The sequence below is a fragment of the Anolis sagrei genome, chromosome 10 (assembly GCF_037176765.1).
Source record: "Anolis sagrei isolate rAnoSag1 chromosome 10, rAnoSag1.mat, whole genome shotgun sequence".
NCBI lineage: Eukaryota > Metazoa > Chordata > Lepidosauria > Squamata > Dactyloidae > Anolis > Anolis sagrei.
The window spans coordinates 3,035,955-3,054,871 of NC_090030.1; the positions used below are offsets into that span (position 1 = coordinate 3,035,955).

An 18,917-nucleotide genomic window follows, 5' to 3' on the forward strand; every position below is an offset into this window, starting at 1 on the left:
AAATGTTATATCTATATCTCCCCACCTTTACAAGAGGTACACAAAATGTCTTATTTGAGAGATCTAAGCCTGGCTGCAGCATGTCAGAAATTTGGGATGTAGAAGATTTCTCCAACATTGGAAAAGTTCCCTTATGCAATATTGTGGGCAAGAATTCCAGACCATACTTCAGGACAGTATTTGACAATGATGTGTACAAAGTATTAGAAGTTAGCTTATAAATTGGATTGAGTTTATGTTATTTTATGTTTTACTTTGATTGTCTATTTGTTTTAGGGCATTGAATGTTTGCCATTTTGTTATTTTTGTAAACCGCCCTGAGTCCCTTCAGGGAGAGAGAGCGGATTATAAATAAAGTTATATTATTATTATATTATTTGTGCATATATTACTGTTGGACTCTGAATAGATCAGAGCACTGTGAATGCACAAACCTCATCCTTCTTTCATCTATTGCTTGAGTGTTTTGTATAATGTAGTCGGCTTGGAAATAAAAACATTTTAAATATAGGACAATGGGTTTATATATCTGTGGAATGGCTGGGGTGGGGCAAAGAGCTCTTCTCTGCTGGAGCTAGGTGTGAATGTTTCAACTGACCACCTTCATTAGCATTTGAAGGCCTGCCTGAGCCTGGGAAAATGTTCTGTTGAGAGGTGTTAAGATGTGCCTGGCTGTTTCCTCACTGCTGTTTTGCTGTTGTAATTACCAGTATTTAAAAACTCCAAAATTACAACAGCAAAACAGCAGAGAGGAAACAACCAGGCACATCTTAACACCTCTCAACAGAACATTTTCCCAGGCTCAGGCAGGCCTTCAAATGCTAATGAAGGTGGTCAGTTGAAACATCCACACCTAGCTCCAGCAGACAAGAGTCTTTTGTCCCACCCTGGACATTTTTCCATAGATATATAAACCCATTTTCCTACTTCCAACAGACCTCACTACCTCTGAGGATGCTTGCCATAGATGCAGGCGAAACGTCAGGAGAAATGCCTCTAGAACATGGCTCTATAGCCCGAAAAAACCTACAAGAACCTAGTGATTCCAGCCATGAAAGCCTTTGACAATACATTTTAAATACAACTATACATTTTTATTTGGGTGCAGGAAAACACGATAATTAAGCATTTTGCTATGAATCATGGATGCAAATAATACACCACAAATCAACCAACCAACCTTTAACAGGGATTTATTTATTTTTCTGCAAACTTTTGTTTGTGTTGTGTTTACACGAAAATATACAAATAAGGAACACAGCCCAACCGACCCAAGGAAATAAAGGAAGCCCTATTTCTTAAGACTCAAACATGTCTGCATAGATAAAATACAAAATCTGTCAGGCAATCGCCTTGCTGTGGATGCGCCCGGATGTTGAAAGGCAATCACAAGACTTTCAAATAGGAGTGACTCCGCTTCTCATTTGAACTGGTTGTCGATCAGGGTGCCTTTCATTTTGGCCTTCTTTGCTTCCAGCTCAGCCTGATTGAAAACAAAACAGAAATAAATGAAGGAAGAAAGAAAAAGAATGCATGTATTCACTCCTTTATTCATTAATTCACTCACACACACACACACACACATATATATTCTTGCTGCATCAAATCTGCATTGGCATATTTCTTTATCTTCCTGATCAATATCTTTTCTGAATAGCCCTAGAAGGCACTTTGCTGGGTTTTTCCTGGCCTTATTGGTGTGCTATAACAATAACATTAATGTATCTCTAATAATAATAATAATAATAATAATAATAATAATAATAATAATAATAATAATATCAATATCCTAGGCCCTTGGGAAGAGCCCAATATTCAGAGACAAACCCCAGACACTTGGACCTCTTGTGCATTTGTGCTGTGCTGTTATGTACATAGAAAATAATAACAATAACATTAATATATCTCTAATAATAATAATAATAATGTGTGTGTGTGTGTGTGTGTGTGTGTAAGAGAGTGTTAGGACAATAATAATAATAATAATAATAATAATAATAATAATAATAATAATCTAAGAATATTTCTAATATCAAATGCCCTTGGGAAGAGTACATGTAGATATATATATATATATATAGTATAATAACCTAATAATACCTCCAATATCCTAGGCCCTTGGGAAGAACCTGATATTCAGAAATGAAGCCCAGAAACTTGAACCTCATGTGCATGTGTGCATTGTTGCTATGTACATGTAAACAAAATAATAGTAATAATAATAATAATAATAATAATAATAATAATAATCTAATAATAACTCTAATATCCTATGCCCTTGGGAAGAGCCTGATATTCAGAAATGAAGCCCAGACACTTGAACCTCATGTGCATGTATGTTGTTATGTACATAGATAATAATAATAATAATAATAATAATAATAATAATAATAATGTGTGCTGGGTGTTAGGAAAATAATAAATATAATAATAATAATAATAATAATAATAATAATAATCTAATAATACTTCTAATATCCTAGGCTCTTGGGAAGAGTACATGTAAATAAATCTATATATATATATATATATATATATATATATATATATATATATATATATATATAAACCTAATAATACCTCTAATATCCTAGGCCCTTGGGAAGAACCTGATATTCAGAAACGAAGCCCAGACACTTGGACCTCATGTGCATGTGTGTTGTGTTGCTGTGTGTGTGTGTGTGTGTGTGTGTATATATATATATAACCAAAAGGTCGCAGGTTCAAATCCGGGGAGCGGCGTGAACTCCCGCTGTCAGCCCCAGCTTCTGCCAACCTAGCAGTTTGAAAACATGCAAATGTGAGTAGATCAATAGGTACCGTTCCAGCGGGAAAGTAACGGCACTCCATGCAGTCATGCTGGCCACATAACCTTGGAGGTGTCTATGGACAATGCCGGCTCTTCGGCTTAGAAATGGAGATGAGCACCAGAATCCCAGAGTTGGACACGACTGGACTTAATGTCAGGGGAAAGCTTTACCATATATATAAAATAACCTAATAATACCTCTAAGATCCTAGGCCCTTGGAAAGAGCCTGATATTCTGAAACGAAACCCAGACACTTGGACCTCATGTGCATTTGTGCTGTGCTGTTATGTACATAGAAAATAATAACAATAACATTAATATATCTCTACTACTACTAATAATAATAATAATATCCTAGGCCCTTGGGAAGAGCCATGATATTCAGAGACGAACCCCAGACACTTGGACCTCATGTGCATTTGTGCTGTGCTGTTATGTGCACAGAAAATAATAACAATAACATTAATATATCTCTAATAATAATAATAACCTAATAATACCGCTACTATTCCTAGGCCCTTGGAAACAGCCTGATATTCAGAAACGAAGCCCAGACACTTGGACAGTGCATGCGTGCTGTGTTGCATTGTACTTGTAAATAATAATAATAATAATAATAATAATAATAATAATAATAATAACCTAATGATATCTCTACTATCCTAGGCCCTTGGGAAGAGCCTGATATTCAGAAACGAAGCCCAGGCACTTGGACCTCATGTGCATGTGTGTTGTGTTGCTATGTATATAGAACATAATAATAGAGCGATAGGACTAAGGGAAGGAAGAGGGATGAAACGAGACTCACCAGCTCCTGCAGCCGCCTTTTGCTCATGCCCTTCCGCTCGAGCTGCTTCTCAATCACTTTGGCATTCTGCGCGTACGAGTCTGCAATTTCTCGCTGGAAAGACAACCCAAGACGGACGTTATTGTGTCTGCAATCGCGAGAAACACTCGGCAGCAAGAACAAATAAACTGAACTGTATGTGAAATTTCATTGGAACCAGAACTCTTCCTCTTGGGATTCTTAGACAAATAAATATTGAAACATCAAGAAAGAATCTTCCTTTGTATGACAACAGCAGCAAGAATTGGATATGCAAAATTATGGAAATAACAAAACATGGAGGCACTATAGACATTTCTTTATTGAGTAATAAAGTCTGCTTCTGGAGAGTAAAAATTGGGGGTATAAATAAACACAATAATAATAATAATATAGACATAATATAATGAAATCTATATAAATAAAATGTAATGTTCGTTTGTGGTATTCACAGAACTGAAAAACCCTTGGGGCAATTGGCACCAAATTTGGACTCAAGACACCTAACAACCCAATGTATGTTCTCCACTCAAAAAAACCAAGAAAACAAAAAGGAAAAAGGACTTCCGAACTGCATGTCTCCAAAGAGACCCATGGCCATGTCCCCTCCTCCTCACGGAGAAACAGCCGGTTGTTAAAACCAGGCGCATGTGAATGGCCACACACACACACACACACACACACACACACACACACACGAGAGAGTGGGCACCATGAGAGTGGAGGGGGAGGCTTGTCGCATGGAGCCCCTTCTCTTTCCCTGCTATCTCAGGAGGGCAGTCTCCTCCTCTTCCTCCTCTCTGTTGGAGTGGAAGAGTGGAAGAAGGGGGGGAGGAGGAGGAGGCGAGGAAGGTCAGCAGGTGGGGGAGGAACTTTCTGCAGACCCTTCTTTCTTTTTTAACTCTTTCCTTTCTGATTGACCTGCTCGGCTGTCTCCGGCAACACGAGCACACATTTAACACACACACACACTCTCCTATTAACATCCAGACTGCCACACTCCACTCAAAAGGACTCCCTCCCTTTATTTCCTTTTCTTCCTTCCTTCCCCTTCCTTTGCTCCCCTCCTCCTCCCTTCCTGTCCCTCCCTCCTTCCTTCTCCTTCCTTTCCTTCTTTCCCTCCTTCCCTTCCTTCCTGTCCCTCCTTTCTTCTTCCTTTCCTTCTTTTCCTTTCTTCCTCCCTCCCTTTCCTCCTTCTTTCCCTTTCTTCATTTCCTTCCCTCCCTCCTTTCTTCATCCCCCTCCTTCCTTCCCTTCTTTCCCTCCTTCCCTCCCTCCTTCTCCTTCCTTTCCTTCCTTCCTGTCCCTCCTTCCTTCTTCTTTTCCTTCTTTCTATGTAAGATATAAATACAATATTTTATATATTGTTATATAGATTACTATATAATATGATATATAGGGAGCCCCCCGGTGGCGCAGTGGGTTAAAGCACTGAGCTTGTTGATCGAAAGGTCGCAGGTTCGATATATATATAACTATATAATACAAATTAAATGGGACAGTCAAGAAGTAACGAGAGAAGAAGGTAAAGAGGGAAGGAATGAAGGGGGGAAGGAAGGAGGGAGGGAAAGAAGAAAGGAAAGAAAGATAGAGAAGCAAGGAAGGAGAGAAGGAAATAAAAAAGTGAAAGGAAAAAGACAGGGAAGGAACTAAAGACAGGGAAGGAAGGAAGGAGAGAAGGAAGGATGTAACCAAAGAACAAAGAAAGGGGGATAGAAACAGGTAGAAATGGAAGAAAGAAGAAAAGAAATAGGAAGGGAAAGGAAGGAAAGAGGGAAGGAAGGAAAGAAAGAGGGAGGGAAGGTTGGCCACAGCAACGCGTGGCGGGTACAGCTAGTTTAATAATATTTTCTTTTACATACATGTGGAGTTTACGCTTCTTGTGATAAAAATCAGGAAGAACAAACTCACCGCTTCGATCTCTTCCTCTTCCTCGTCAATCGTGGAAACAGTCACTGAGCTGAACTTGCCCATATCCTTGGTTCGTTTCGTCATCATCACCTGGAAAGGAAAGAGATCTAGTTGCCTCCAAAATTCGAAAAACAGTTCTGTTCCTGGTTTGAAAGTGCCATTTCCCGTTTCATTATGTGATCCTTCCTTTGAAAGTAGTTGTTATATTTCATAAACTTTTAAATATTGTAATATGTGTGTTGGAGCTCTCCAGGGAGAGGGCGGATGAGCTCCCTCTGTCAGCTCCAGCTCCCTATACAAAGGAGATATGAGATAAGCCTCCCACAAGGATGGTCAAACATCAAAACGCCCGGGCAATGTTCCTTTGGGCAACGTCTTTGCAGACAGCCAGTTTATTTATTTATTTACTGTATTTTGTATACCGTCTTTCTCAGCCAATTGGCGACACAGTTCTCTCACACCAGAAGCTACTTGCAGTTTCTCAAGTTGCTCCTGACATGAAAAAAAAAGTGCGTTAATAGAATTTTTGCAATGATTGTGTGTTTGGACTGTGCTGTGACCCACCTTAAGGAGGAGCAGGTAAGAAATAAAATTATTATTATTATTATTATTATTATTATTATTATTATTTCCTGACCTTCTTGGGGGGCTCTTGCTTCTGGGTGTAGATGTTGGTTTTGCCGAAGCCTTGCCCAAACTTGACCACGGCCCCATCCACAATGAAGGTGACCGGAGCATTCTTCTGCTGGTGCTGGTAGAACAGGAGCAGTCCGCACCTAGGAATAGTCGCATATTATAAAATTGCACATTATAACAATAACAATAACAACAACAACGTATCTTGACAGATTAGAGAGATGAAAGGCCAAAACTAACACAATGAAGTTCAACAGGAACAAATGCAAGAGACTCCACTTTGGCAGGAGAAACGAAATGCAAAGATACCGAATGGGGGACAATGCTTGGCTCGAGAGCAGTACGTGTGAAAAAGATCTTGGAGTCCTCGTGGACAACAAGTTAAACATGAGCCAGGAATGTGATGTGGCGGCAAAAAAAGCCAATGGGATTTTGGCCTGCATCAAGAGGAGCATAGTGTCTAGGTCCAGGGAAGTCATGCTCCCCATGCTCTATTCTGCTTTGGTTAGACTACACCTGGAATATTGTGTCCCCAATTGAAGAGAGATATTGACTCTAAGCTGGAATGTGTCCAGAGGAGGGCGCCTAAAATGATCAAGGGTCTGGAGAACAAGCCCTATGAGGAGCGGCTTAAGGAGCTGGGCATGTTTAGCCTGAAGAAGAGAAGGATGAGAGGAGATATGATAGCCATGTATAAATATGTGAGAGGAAGCCACAGGGAGGAGGGAGCAAGCTTCCTTTCTGCTTCCCTGGAGACTAGGACGCAATGGAGGAATGGCTTCAAACTACAAGAGAGGAGGTTCCATCTGAACATGAGGAAGAACTTCCTGACTGTGAGAGCCGTTCAGCAGTGGAACTCTCTGCCCCTGAGTGAGGTGGAGGCTCCTTCTTTGGAGGCTTTTAAGCAGAGGCTGGGTGGCCATCTGTCAGGGGTGATTTGAATGCAATATTCCTCCTTCTTGGCAGAATGGGGTTGGACTAGATGGCCCAGGAGGTCTCTCCCAACTCTTTGATTCTATGATTCACAACCTGCTTCTCCTTATAGCTCTAATTATGATTATTTTAATTATTGTAACTTTAACTGCAACTGATGAATGCTATGGAAGTGTAGGAATGAAGGCAACTTGACAAATAAGAGGGCTGTTGATTATTATTATTATTATTATTATTATTATTATTATTATTATTAAATGTATTATCCTGCTTTCCTTTCCTAAAAGAAACTCAAAGCAGAAATTATTATTATTGTAAGGATGGTATGGAGTCCTAAGGGGATACACAGGAGAATGAAGGCAGCTTGGCACGGCTGTAATAATAATAAGAATGCCATGAATGGTTATTATATTTAAGAGACTAAAGTCCTTTGTCCCACCCTGGTCATTCCACAGATATATAAACCCACTTTCCTACTTCCAACAGACCTCACTACCTCTGAGGATGCTTGTCATAGATGCAGGCGAAACGTCAGGAGAGAATGCCTCTAGACCATGGCCATATAGCCCGAAAAAAACCTACAACAACCCATACATTACAGTATTTTTGTTTTGTTTTCTGCAAGGAAATATACCAGTGTTTCTCAACCTTCCTAATGCTCCAACCCTTTAATACAGTTCCTCATGTTGTGGTGACCCCCAACCATAACATTATTTTTGTTGCTACTTCACAACTGTAATTTTGCTCCTGTTACAAATTGTAATGTAAATATCTGATATGCAGGATGTATTTACTGGACCAAATTGGGCACAAATAACCAATACACCCAAATTTGAATATTGATGGGTTTGGGAGGGGGGTTGATTTTGTCACTTGGGAGTTGTAGTTGCAGGGATTTATAGTTCACCTACAATCAAAGAGCATTCTGAACCCTCACTACCTCTGAGGATGCTTGCCATAGATGCAAGGCGAAACGTCAGGAGAAAAATTGCCTCCAGAACATGGCCATATAGCCCGGAAAAACCTACAACAACCCAGACTAAAAGCAGCTGTTGTTGTTGTTGTCTTCAAAGGCAGCCCCATGTAAAGCACGCTGCAGTAGTCTTTCAGGATGTAACCAGAGAGAGGACTACCATGGCCAAGTCTGACTTAATGAAGATTATAATAATTTTATTTATTTATCGTGTCACCAGCAACCATTGTATTACAATTCTAACAGAGCAAAAACAAACATAGAGATTAGAAAGAAAAAGAAAAAAGAAAAAAAAAACCACACAGATTTTGCAAATTTGGTATTTGGTTATATGTCCTTTGACCAGTATCTGGCCCCTTGGAGTGCCTCTGGTGTTGCCGCAAGAAGGTCCTCCCTTGTGCATGTGGCAGGGCTCAGGGTGCATTGCAGCAGGTGGTCAGTGGTTTGCTCTTCTCCACACTCGCATGCCGAGGATTCTACTTTGTGGCCCCATTTCTTAAGGTTGGCTCTGCATCTCGTGGTGCCAGAGCGCAGTCTGTTCAGTGCCTTCCAAGTCGCCCAGTCCTCTGTGTGCCCAGGGGGGAGTCTCTCATCTGGTATCACCCATGAATTGAGGTGCTGGGTTTGGGCCTGCCACTTTTGGACTCTCGCTTGCTGGGGTGTTCCAGCGAGTGTCTCTGTAGATCCAAGAAAACTATGTCTTGATTTAAGTCGTTGACGTGCTGGCTGATACCCAAACAGGGGATGAGCTGGAGATGTCTCTGCCTTGGTCCTTTCACTCTTGGCTGCTACTTCCCGGCGGATGTCAGGTGGTGCAATACCGGCTAAGCAGTGTAATTTCTGCAGTGGTGTAGGGCGCAGACACCCCGTGATAATGCGGCATGTCTCATGAAGAGCCACATCTACTGTTTTAGTGTGGTGAGATGTGTTCCACACTGGGCATGCATACTCAGCAGCAGGGTAGCATAGCGCAAGGGCAGATGTCTTCACTGTGTCTGGTTGTGATCCCCAGGTTGTGCCAGTCAGCTTTCGTATGATGTTGTTTCTAGCACCCACTTTTTGTTTGATGTTCAGGCAATGCTTCTTGTAGGTCAGAGCACGGTCCAAAGTGACTCCCAGGTATTTGGGTGCGCTGCAATGCTCCAGTGGGATTCCTTCCCAGGTAATAATCCTCAGAGCTCAGGATGCTTGTCTGTTCTTAAGGTGAAAGGCACATGTCTGTGTTTTAGATGGGTTAGGGATCAGTTGGTTTTCCCTGTAATAGGCAGTAAGAGCACCTAGAGCTTCGGAGAGCTTCTGTTCAACCATCTCAAAGCTCCCTGCTTGAGCAGTAATGGCACAGTCATCAGCATAGATGAAACTCTCTGTCCCTTCTGGCAGTGGCTGATAATAATAATATGATAATAATATAATAACAACAATACAATAACAATACAATATAATTACATAATAATAACAATATATTTATAATAATAGCAATATAATAATAATAATAATATGATGATGATAATGATGATGATGATTATAATAACAGAATACTCACTTTCCACACTTTTTCCTGTATTGCCGCTCAATACCTTCTGGCCTGGAAACAGGAAGGAGGAAAACAGCGTTAGTTAAATGGATAAAAGAAACCAAAGAAGAACTGCACTGAAGTACTAAATGAACTCTATCCTTTGAAACCTGTATTTAATTATCATTAATCGATTAAGAAAATAATAAAGCATTCTTGGTGCATTTTTCTTATTATTATTATGTTTATTTATACCCTGCCTTGTTTCTCCACAAAGGAGACTCAGAGCAGCTATTGTGCTCACGCATCTACGCTATAGCATTAATGCAGTCCTGGGAGCGTGGGCCCCCTCCTCACCTGCGCAGGTAAACGTTCTCCTCTTCCTCGGTGTTGCAGAACTTGTGAGCGTGTTTGGCGGCATCGATCACCCGGGACCGGTCCCTGGGGCGCATGGGCAGCTTCTCCAGCTGGCAGTCTGCAAAGGAAAGGGCATTTAAGGCCAATTAAGAAAGGATGTCCAAGGGACAATAACAGAAGGCAGTTTACAAGTGGTGCCAAACTGCATTAATTCCCCAGTGGAGATGCACTCAGTGAAGATGCTGGAGGCCCCTTGGATTCCATAACATTCAGCAGTAACAGTTAACGTTATATTAACAATAATAAATAATAGCTGCTTTGAATCTCTTTTATGAGAGGAAAGCAGGGTAATAAATATAATAATAATAATAATAATAATAATAATAATAATAAATCACACAGTCCTAGATACTTGGGAAGTGTTTGACTTGTGATTTTTCAAAATACAAAATCTAGCATATAGATCTCGTTTGCTGTGACATACTGTGGTTTTGTGTCAGTAAAATAATGATAATAATGATGATGATGATGATGATGATAATAATAGTATTCTTGTTATGAAAGTGGTGCCAAGCTGTCTTCATTCTGCGGTGCAGCCTCCTAGGATTCCATAGCATTTATTTATTTATTTATTTATTTGCTTCATTTTTATACCGCATTTTTCAGCCCTTAACAGGCGACTCAATGCGGTTTACAGTGCAATTAAAACATAACAATGCAACAACAGGATCAACACATCGATCCACAACAATTAACAATCAGACAGGACAAATCAACAAAACAACATATATAATGCCTCAGTTGAAATCAGATCCATTCTCATAGTCCATGTGCCGTTCCTATGTTCCATTTACCGTCTTCCTTGATTGGTTGCATTGCTTAGCCAAACGCTTGTTCATAAAGCCAGGTCTTAACCATTCTCCGAAACGTCAGCAACGAAGGTGCCTGTCTGATGTCTGCCGGCAAGGCATTCCATAGCCGAGGGGCCACCACTGAGAAGGCCCTGTCTCTCGTCCCCGCCAAGTGCGCCTGTGACGCAGGCAGGATCGAGAGCAGGGCCTCCCCAGACGATCTTAATGTTCTAGCAATGGGAGTGTGCAATAACAACGATAACAATAATAATAATAGTTTCAATGAGTCCCTTTTAGGAGAGGAAAGCAGGACAATGAATATAGTAGTAGTAGTAGTAATAGTAATAATAATAATAATAATAATAATAATAATCTTATTATGAAAGTGGTGGCAAGCTGTCTTCATTCCCCGGTGGACAGTGTGCAATAACAATTATAACATCAATAATAATAATAATAATAATAATAGCTGAATTGAGTCCCTTTTAGGAGAGGAAAGCAGGATAATGAATGTAATAATAAAAATAATATTAATATTCTTATTATGAAAGTGGTGCCAAGCTGTCTTCATTCCCCGGTGGGCAGTGTGCAATAATAACAATAACATAAATAATAATAATAATAATAATAATAATAGCTGCATTGAGTCCCTTTTAGGAGAGGAAAGCAGGATAATGAATATAATAATAGTAGTAATAATAATAGTATTCTTATTATGAAAGTGGTGTAAAGCCGTCTTCATTCTGCGGTGCAGCCTCCTAGGATTCCATAGCATTCAGCAATGGTAGTGTGAAATAGCAATTATAACGTTAATAACAACAACAGTAATAATAATAATAATAATAATAATAATAGTAATAGTAATAATAGTAATAATAATAATAATAATGGTATTCTTATTATGAAAGTGGTGCCAAGCTGTCTTCACTCTGCGGTGCAGCCTCCTAGGATTCCATAGCATTCAGCAATGGCAGTGTGCAATTAACAACAACAACAGAAAGTGATGCCAAGCTGTCTTCATTCCCTGGTGGGCAGTGTGAAATAATAACAATAACATTATTAATAATAATAATAATAACTGCATTGAGTCCCTTTTAGGAGAGGAAAGCAGGATAATAAATATAATAATAGTAATAATAATAATAATAATCTTATTATGAAAGTGGTGCCAAGCTGTCTTCATTCCCCGGTGGGCAGTGTGCAATAATAACAATAACATAAATAATAATAATAATAATAATTGCATTGAGTCCCTTTTAGGAGAGGAAAGCAGGTTAATTAAGATAATATTAGTAATAATAACATCAACAATAATGTTATTATGAAAGTGGTGCCAAGCTGTCTTCATTCCCCGGTGGGCAGTGTGCAATAACAACGATAATAATAATAATAATAATAATAATAATAATAATAATAGCTGCTTTGAGTCCCTTTTAGGAGAGGAAAGCAGGATAATGAATAATAATAATAATAATAATAATAATAATCTTATTATGAAAGTGGTGCCAAGCTGTCTTCATTCCCTGGAGGGCAGTGTGCAATAATAACAATAACATAAATAATAATAATAATAATAATAATAATAATAGCTGCTTTGAGTCCCTTTCAGGAGAGGAAAGCAGGATAATGAATAGAATAATAATAATAAACATTCTTATTATTATTATGAAAGTGGTGCCAAGCTGTATTTGTTCTCTGGATTCCATAGTGTTGTTCACCAATGACAAAGTAACAACAACAATGTATTAACAACAATGGAAAAGTAACAACAACAACAAATAATAGGATCCAACTGCAAAGACTCTGGCACAACAACAACAACAACAACAGTGAGTGGCATTCTTCTTCTTCTGCAACCGCCTAGGATGGCATAGCAGGCCAAGCGGGCCAGAAGCGCGATAGTGTCCCAGTGCAGACGGCTGCCTACCCAGGACGAGGACCATCTGCCCGCAGAGGCAGTAGTAGACGTGGAGGGGCTTCTCCCCGTCGTCGTACTCCTCTCTGTCGCGCGTGTCCGAGCACACCACCGAGCGGGAGACCACCTTGGGCATGGCTGCGGAGAGGGAGCGGGGGGGGGGGGGAGGCAGGGCCAGGGAACAGCCCGGCGCCTAGCAACCCCTGCCCGGGCCCGCTTCCGGTTGCTTGGCGCCGCCTCCGCAGGGAAGGAGGAAAGGCTCTTAAAGGAGCCGCGCTCTTCTTCGCCTCATCAGTATGATCATCCATCCATCCATCCATCCATCCATCCATCCATCCATCCATCCATCCACCTACCTACCTACCTACCTACCTACCTATCTACCTACCTATCTATCTTTCTACTTACCTACCTATCTACCTACCTATCTACCTATCTACCTACCTATCTACCTATCTATCTATCTATCTATCTACTTACCTACCTACCTACCTACCTACCTACCTATCTACCTACCTACCTACCTATCTACCTACCTACCTACCTATCTACCTATCTACCTATCTATCTACTTACCTACCTACCTATCTACCTACCTACCTATCAACCTACCTATCTATCTACCTACCTACCTATCTACCTACCTTCCTACCTACCTACCTATCAACCTACCTACCTATCTATCTACCTATCCACCTATCTACCTACCTACCTAACTATCAACCTACCTATCTATCTACCTACCTATCTACCTACCTATTTACCTACCTACCTACCTACCTATCTACCTACCTACCTATCTACCTACCTATCTACCTACCTACCTACCTATCTACCTACCTACCTACCTACCTACCTATCTACCTACCTACCTACCTATCTACCTACCTACCTACCTATCTACCTATCTACCTATCTATCTACTTACCTACCTACCTATCTACCTACCTACCTATCAACCTACCTATCTATCTACCTACCTACCTATCTACCTACCTTCCTACCTACCTACCTATCAACCTACCTACCTATCTATCTACCTATCCACCTATCTACCTACCTACCTAACTATCAACCTACCTATCTATCTACCTACCTACCTACCTACCTATCTACCTACCTATTTACCTACCTACCTACCTACCTATCTACCTACCTACCTATCTACCTACCTATCTACCTACCTACCTACCTATCTACCTACCTACCTACCTACCTACCTATCTACCTACCTACCTACCTATCTATCTACTTACCTACCTACCTACCTATCTACCTACCTACCTACCTATCTACCTACCTACCTACCTATCTACCTACCTATCTACCTACCTATCTACCTACCTACCTACCTATCTACCTACCTATCTACCTACCTATCTATCTATCTATCTATCTATCTATCTGCTCCAACTTCCGTACAGTGGCCCTTATTTCTCATGCCAGTAAGGTAATGCTCAAGATCCTGCAAGGAAGACTCCAGCAATACATGGAGCGAGAGTTGCCAGATGTTCAAGCTGGGTTTAGAAAAGGCAGAGGAACCAGAGACCAGATTGCCAATATCCGTATGCTGGAGAATGGAGAAAGGCAGGGAGTTTCAGAAAAACATCTACTTCTGCTTCATTGACTATTCTAAAGTCTTTGACTGTGTGGATCATAATAAATTGTGGCAAGTTCTTGGTGGGATGGGCATCCCAAGTGTCACCTTGTCTCTCTCCTGAGGAATCTGTACAAGGACCAAGGAGCCACAGTCAGAACTGACCACGGAACAACAGACTGGTTCAAGATTGGGAAAGGCGTACGGCAAGGCTGCATCCTCTCACCCAACCTTTTTAACTTGTATGCAGAACACATCATGCGAGGATGTGCGGGGCTGGATGAATGCAAAGCTGGGGTGAAAATTGCTGGAAGAAACATTAACAACCTCAGATATGCAGATGATACCACTCTGATGGCCGAAAGCGAGGAGGAGCTGAGGAGCCTTCTCATCAAGGTGAAAGAAAAAAGCGCAAAAGCCGGGTTGCAGCTAAACGTCAAAAAAACCAAGATTATGGCAACAAGAATGATTCACAACTGGGAAATAGAGGGAGAAAATGTGGAGGCCGTGACAGGGTTCGTATTTCTAGGTGCAAAGATGAGTGCAGATGCAGACTGTAGCCAGGAAATCAGGAGACACTTCCTTCTTGGGAGGAGAGCAAGGTCCAGTCTCGATAAAATAGTGAAGAGTAGAGACATCAGACTGGACACCAAGATCCATTGCCTCGTCAAAGCCATGGTCTTCCCTGTAGTCACCTACGGATGTGAGAGCTGGACCTTCGGGAAGGCTGAGCGAAGGAAGAGAGACGCTTTTGAGCTGTGGTGTTGGAGGAAAGTGCTGAGAGTGCCTTGGACTGCGAGAAGATCCAACCAGTCCATCCTCCAGGAAATAAAAGCCCGACTGCTCATTGGAGGGAAGGAGACTAGAGATAAAGCTGAAGTCCTTTGGCCACATCATGAGGAGACAGCAAAGCCTAGAGAAGACAATGATGCTGGGGAAAGTGGAAGGTAAAAGGAAGAGGGGCCATCCAAGTGCAAGGCGGAAGAATGGTATCCTTGAAGGGACTGGACTCACCTTGAAGGAGCTGGGGATGGTGACAGCCAACAGGGAGCTCTGGCGTGGGCTGGTCCATGAGGTCATGAAGAGTCGGAGACGACTGAACGAATGAACAACAACAACATCTATCTATCTATCTATCTATCTATCTATCTATCTATCTATCTATCTATCTATCTATCCATCCATCCATCCATCCATCTATCTATCTATCTCTTCTATATATAATATATATATAAATGCTCTGTGCATAATGAGTACCTTAAAAACAAAAGAACCAATGAACGAAATCACACTAAATTTGGCAACGAAACGTCTCACAATGGAAGGAGTGACCATCACTCAAAAAATTATGATTTTTCCTTTGGGAGTTGTAGTTGCTGGGATTTATAGTTCACCTTCAATCAAACAGCATTCTGAACAATGGAATTGAACCAAACTTGGCAGACAGAACTCCCATGACCAACACTAGTAGGGTTTAGTGGGCATTGACCTTGAGTTTGGGAGTTGTAGTTCACTTACATCCAGAGAGCACTGTGGACTCCAACAATGATGGATCTGGACCAACTTGGCACAAATATTCCATATGTCCAAATATGAACACTGGTGGAGTTTGGGGGAAATAGACCTTGGCATTTGGGAGTTGTAGTTACTGGGATTTATAGTTCACCTACAATCAGAGACCATTCTGAATAAACCCCACGAATGACAGAACTGGGGCAAACTTCCCACACAGAACCACCATAACCAACAGAAAATACTCAAGGCCACCCAGTCCAACTCCCTTCACCAGGGCAAGAAAACATCAGCAAAGCCCTCCTGACAGAGAGCTACTGAGCCATAGATAGAGATGGATATATATGATTCACACACACACAGATAAAGTATTATAGATTTGAAAGGGACTCCTAAAGAAGGACAATTCTATGTTGCATGTTCCAGAGTAAGCAAACCAGACAATCTCTACGTCAACACTGTCAAACATCAAGAAATACTATTTACCCACAAGCATAAAGACATTTCATAGATTAGAAACCAGCACTTTCTAATTACTTGATTTTCCATATCACCAGACTGGGACACAGCAACGCGTGGCAAGGGATCTCTAATTATTATTATACTAGCTGTCCCCTGCCATGCATTGCTGTGGCCCAGTCTGTTGATCTGGAAAATAAAGTAATGAGAAAGTGTTGGTTTCTAATATATGTAATGTCTTTCTGCTTGTGGGTAAACAGTATTTCTTGTTGTTTCTTTGTCAGTGTTGATGTGGAGATTGTCTGGTTTGCCTACTCTGGAACATGCAACATATCATAGTCCTTCTTTAGGGGTCCCTTTCAAATCTATGATACTATATCTGTGTGTGTGTGTGTGAGAATCATATCTATCTATCTATGGTTGGATGGCTCTTTGTCAGGAGGGCTCTGATTACGTTTTCTTGCCCTGGTGAAGGGAGTTGGACTGGATGGCCTTAAGTATTTTGCGTTGGTCATGGGGGTTCTGTGTGGGAAGTTTGCCCCATTTCTGTCGTTTGTGGGTTTCAGAATGGTCTTTAATTGTTGTGAACTATAAATCCCAGTAACTACAAATCCCAAACGTCAAGGTCTATTTCCTCCAAACTCCATCTGTGTTCATATCTGGGCATATGGAATATTTGTGTCAGGTTTGGTCCAGATCCATCATTGTTTGAGTCCACAGTGCTCTCTGGATGTAGGTGAACTACAACTCCCAAACTCAAGGTCAATGCCCACCAAACCCTTCCAATGTGTTCTGTTGGTCATGGAAGTCCTGTATGCCATGTTTGGTTCAATTCCATCATTGGTGGAGTTCAGAATGCTCTTTGATTGTAGGTAAACTATAAATCCCAGCACCACCAATTCCGAAATCTCAAAATCAATTTTTTTGAGTGCAGGACATACACTGGGTTGTTAGGTGTCTTGTGTCCAAATTTGGTGTCAATTCCCTCAGTGGTTTTTGAGTTCTGATGGTAGCACGAACGAACATTACATTTTTATTTATATAGATTATTATTTTAGAAGAGAAGCTACCCCTGACCTTTATTATTATTATTATTATTATTATTATTATTATTATTATATTTTGATTATATTTATTATTATTATTATTATTATTATTATTATTATTATTTGGTTCACTCCTGACACTATAAATAAATATTATTATTATTATTATTATTATTATCATCATCATCATCATCATAGAAAAAAAGATCCCGCTGAGCAACTATATTTATTATTATTTATTATTTATATTTATTTTAGAAGAGACGCTTCCTCTGCACTATTATATTTATTATTATTATATGTATTATTATTGTTTCAGAAGAGAAGTTTCCCCTGCACAATTATATTATATTTATATATTTAGGTTCTTGTAGGTTTTTTCGGGTTATAGGGCTATGTTCTAGAGGCATTTCTCCTGACGTTTCGCCTGCATCTATGGCAAGCATCCTCAGAGGTAGTGAGGTCTGTTGGAATTAGGACAATGGCTGGGGTGGGGCAAGGAGCTCTTCCCTGCTGGAGCTAGGTGTGAATGTTTCAACTGACCACCTTCATTAGCATTTGAAGGCCTGCCTGAGCCTGGGAAAATCTCTTGCTGGGAGGTGTTAAGATGTGCCTGGTTGTTTCCTCTCTGTTGTTTTGCTGTTGTGATTTTAGAGTTTTTTTAATACTGGTAGCCAGATTTTGTTCATTTTCATGGTCTCTTCCTTTCTGTTGAAATTGTCCACATGCTTCTTGTGGATTTCAATGGCTTCTCTGTGTAGTCTGACCTGGTGGTTGTGAGAGTGGTCCAGCATTTCTGTGTTCTCAAATAATAATCTGCTGTGTCCAGGTTGGTTCATCAGGTGCTCTGCTATGGCTGACTTCTCTGGTTGGAGTAGTCTGCAGTGCCTTTCATGTTCCTTGATTCGTGTTTGGACAACGCTGCATTTGGTGGTCCCTATGTAGACTTCTCCACAGCTGCATGGGATACGGTAGACTCCTGCAGAGGTGAGAGGATCCCTCTTGTCCTTTGCTGAACGGAGCATTGGTTGGATTTTCTTGGTGGGTCTGTAGATTGTTTGTATGTTGTGTTTCCTCATCAGCTTCCCTATGTGGTCAGTGGTTCCCTTGATGTCTGGCAAGAACACTTTTCCTCTGGGTGGGTCTTCGTCTTGACTCTCGTGGCTTCTTCTCGGTGGTCTTGCAGCTCTTCTGATGTCTGAGGTGGAGTCTCCATTGGCCTGGAGAGCCCAGTTGAGGGGGTTCAGTTCCTCTTGGAGGAGGTGGGGTTCACAGATTCTCTTTGCACGGTCTGCCAGAGCTTGAATGGTGCTTCTTTTTTGACTTGGGTGATGGTTGGAGTTTTTATGTAGATATCTATCTGTGTGTGTGGGTTTTCTGTAGACGGTGTGACCCAATTGTGGATCTGGTTTGCGGATGATGAGGACATCTAGAAAAGGCAGTCTTCCTTCATTTTCTTTTTCCATGGTGAACTGGATGTTTGGGTGGATGCTGTTGAGATGTTCCAGGAACCTGTTGAGTTCTTCTTCTCCATGGCTCCAAATGGTGAAGGTGTCATCCACATCTCTGAACCATATC

The 18,917-nt window shown here is 40.9% G+C and overlaps 1 protein-coding gene across 1 annotated transcript; it reads right to left on the reverse strand.

Annotated features, from left to right (window-relative positions):
- Window positions 1–1,177: 1,177 nt before the first annotated feature.
- STEEP1 (STING1 ER exit protein 1) lies at window positions 1,178–12,916 on the reverse strand. The gene is made up of 7 exons (XM_060756020.2): window positions 12,738–12,916; window positions 9,960–10,077; window positions 9,633–9,674; window positions 6,185–6,323; window positions 5,548–5,637; window positions 3,619–3,711; window positions 1,178–1,483 (listed from the first exon to the last, which is right to left on the reverse strand). The coding sequence occupies exons 1-7, from the start codon at window positions 12,859–12,861 to the stop codon at window positions 1,421–1,423; spliced, it is 669 nt and encodes a 222-aa protein (XP_060612003.1). The 5' UTR covers window positions 12,862–12,916; the 3' UTR covers window positions 1,178–1,420.
- Window positions 12,917–18,917: the final 6,001 nt, after the last annotated feature.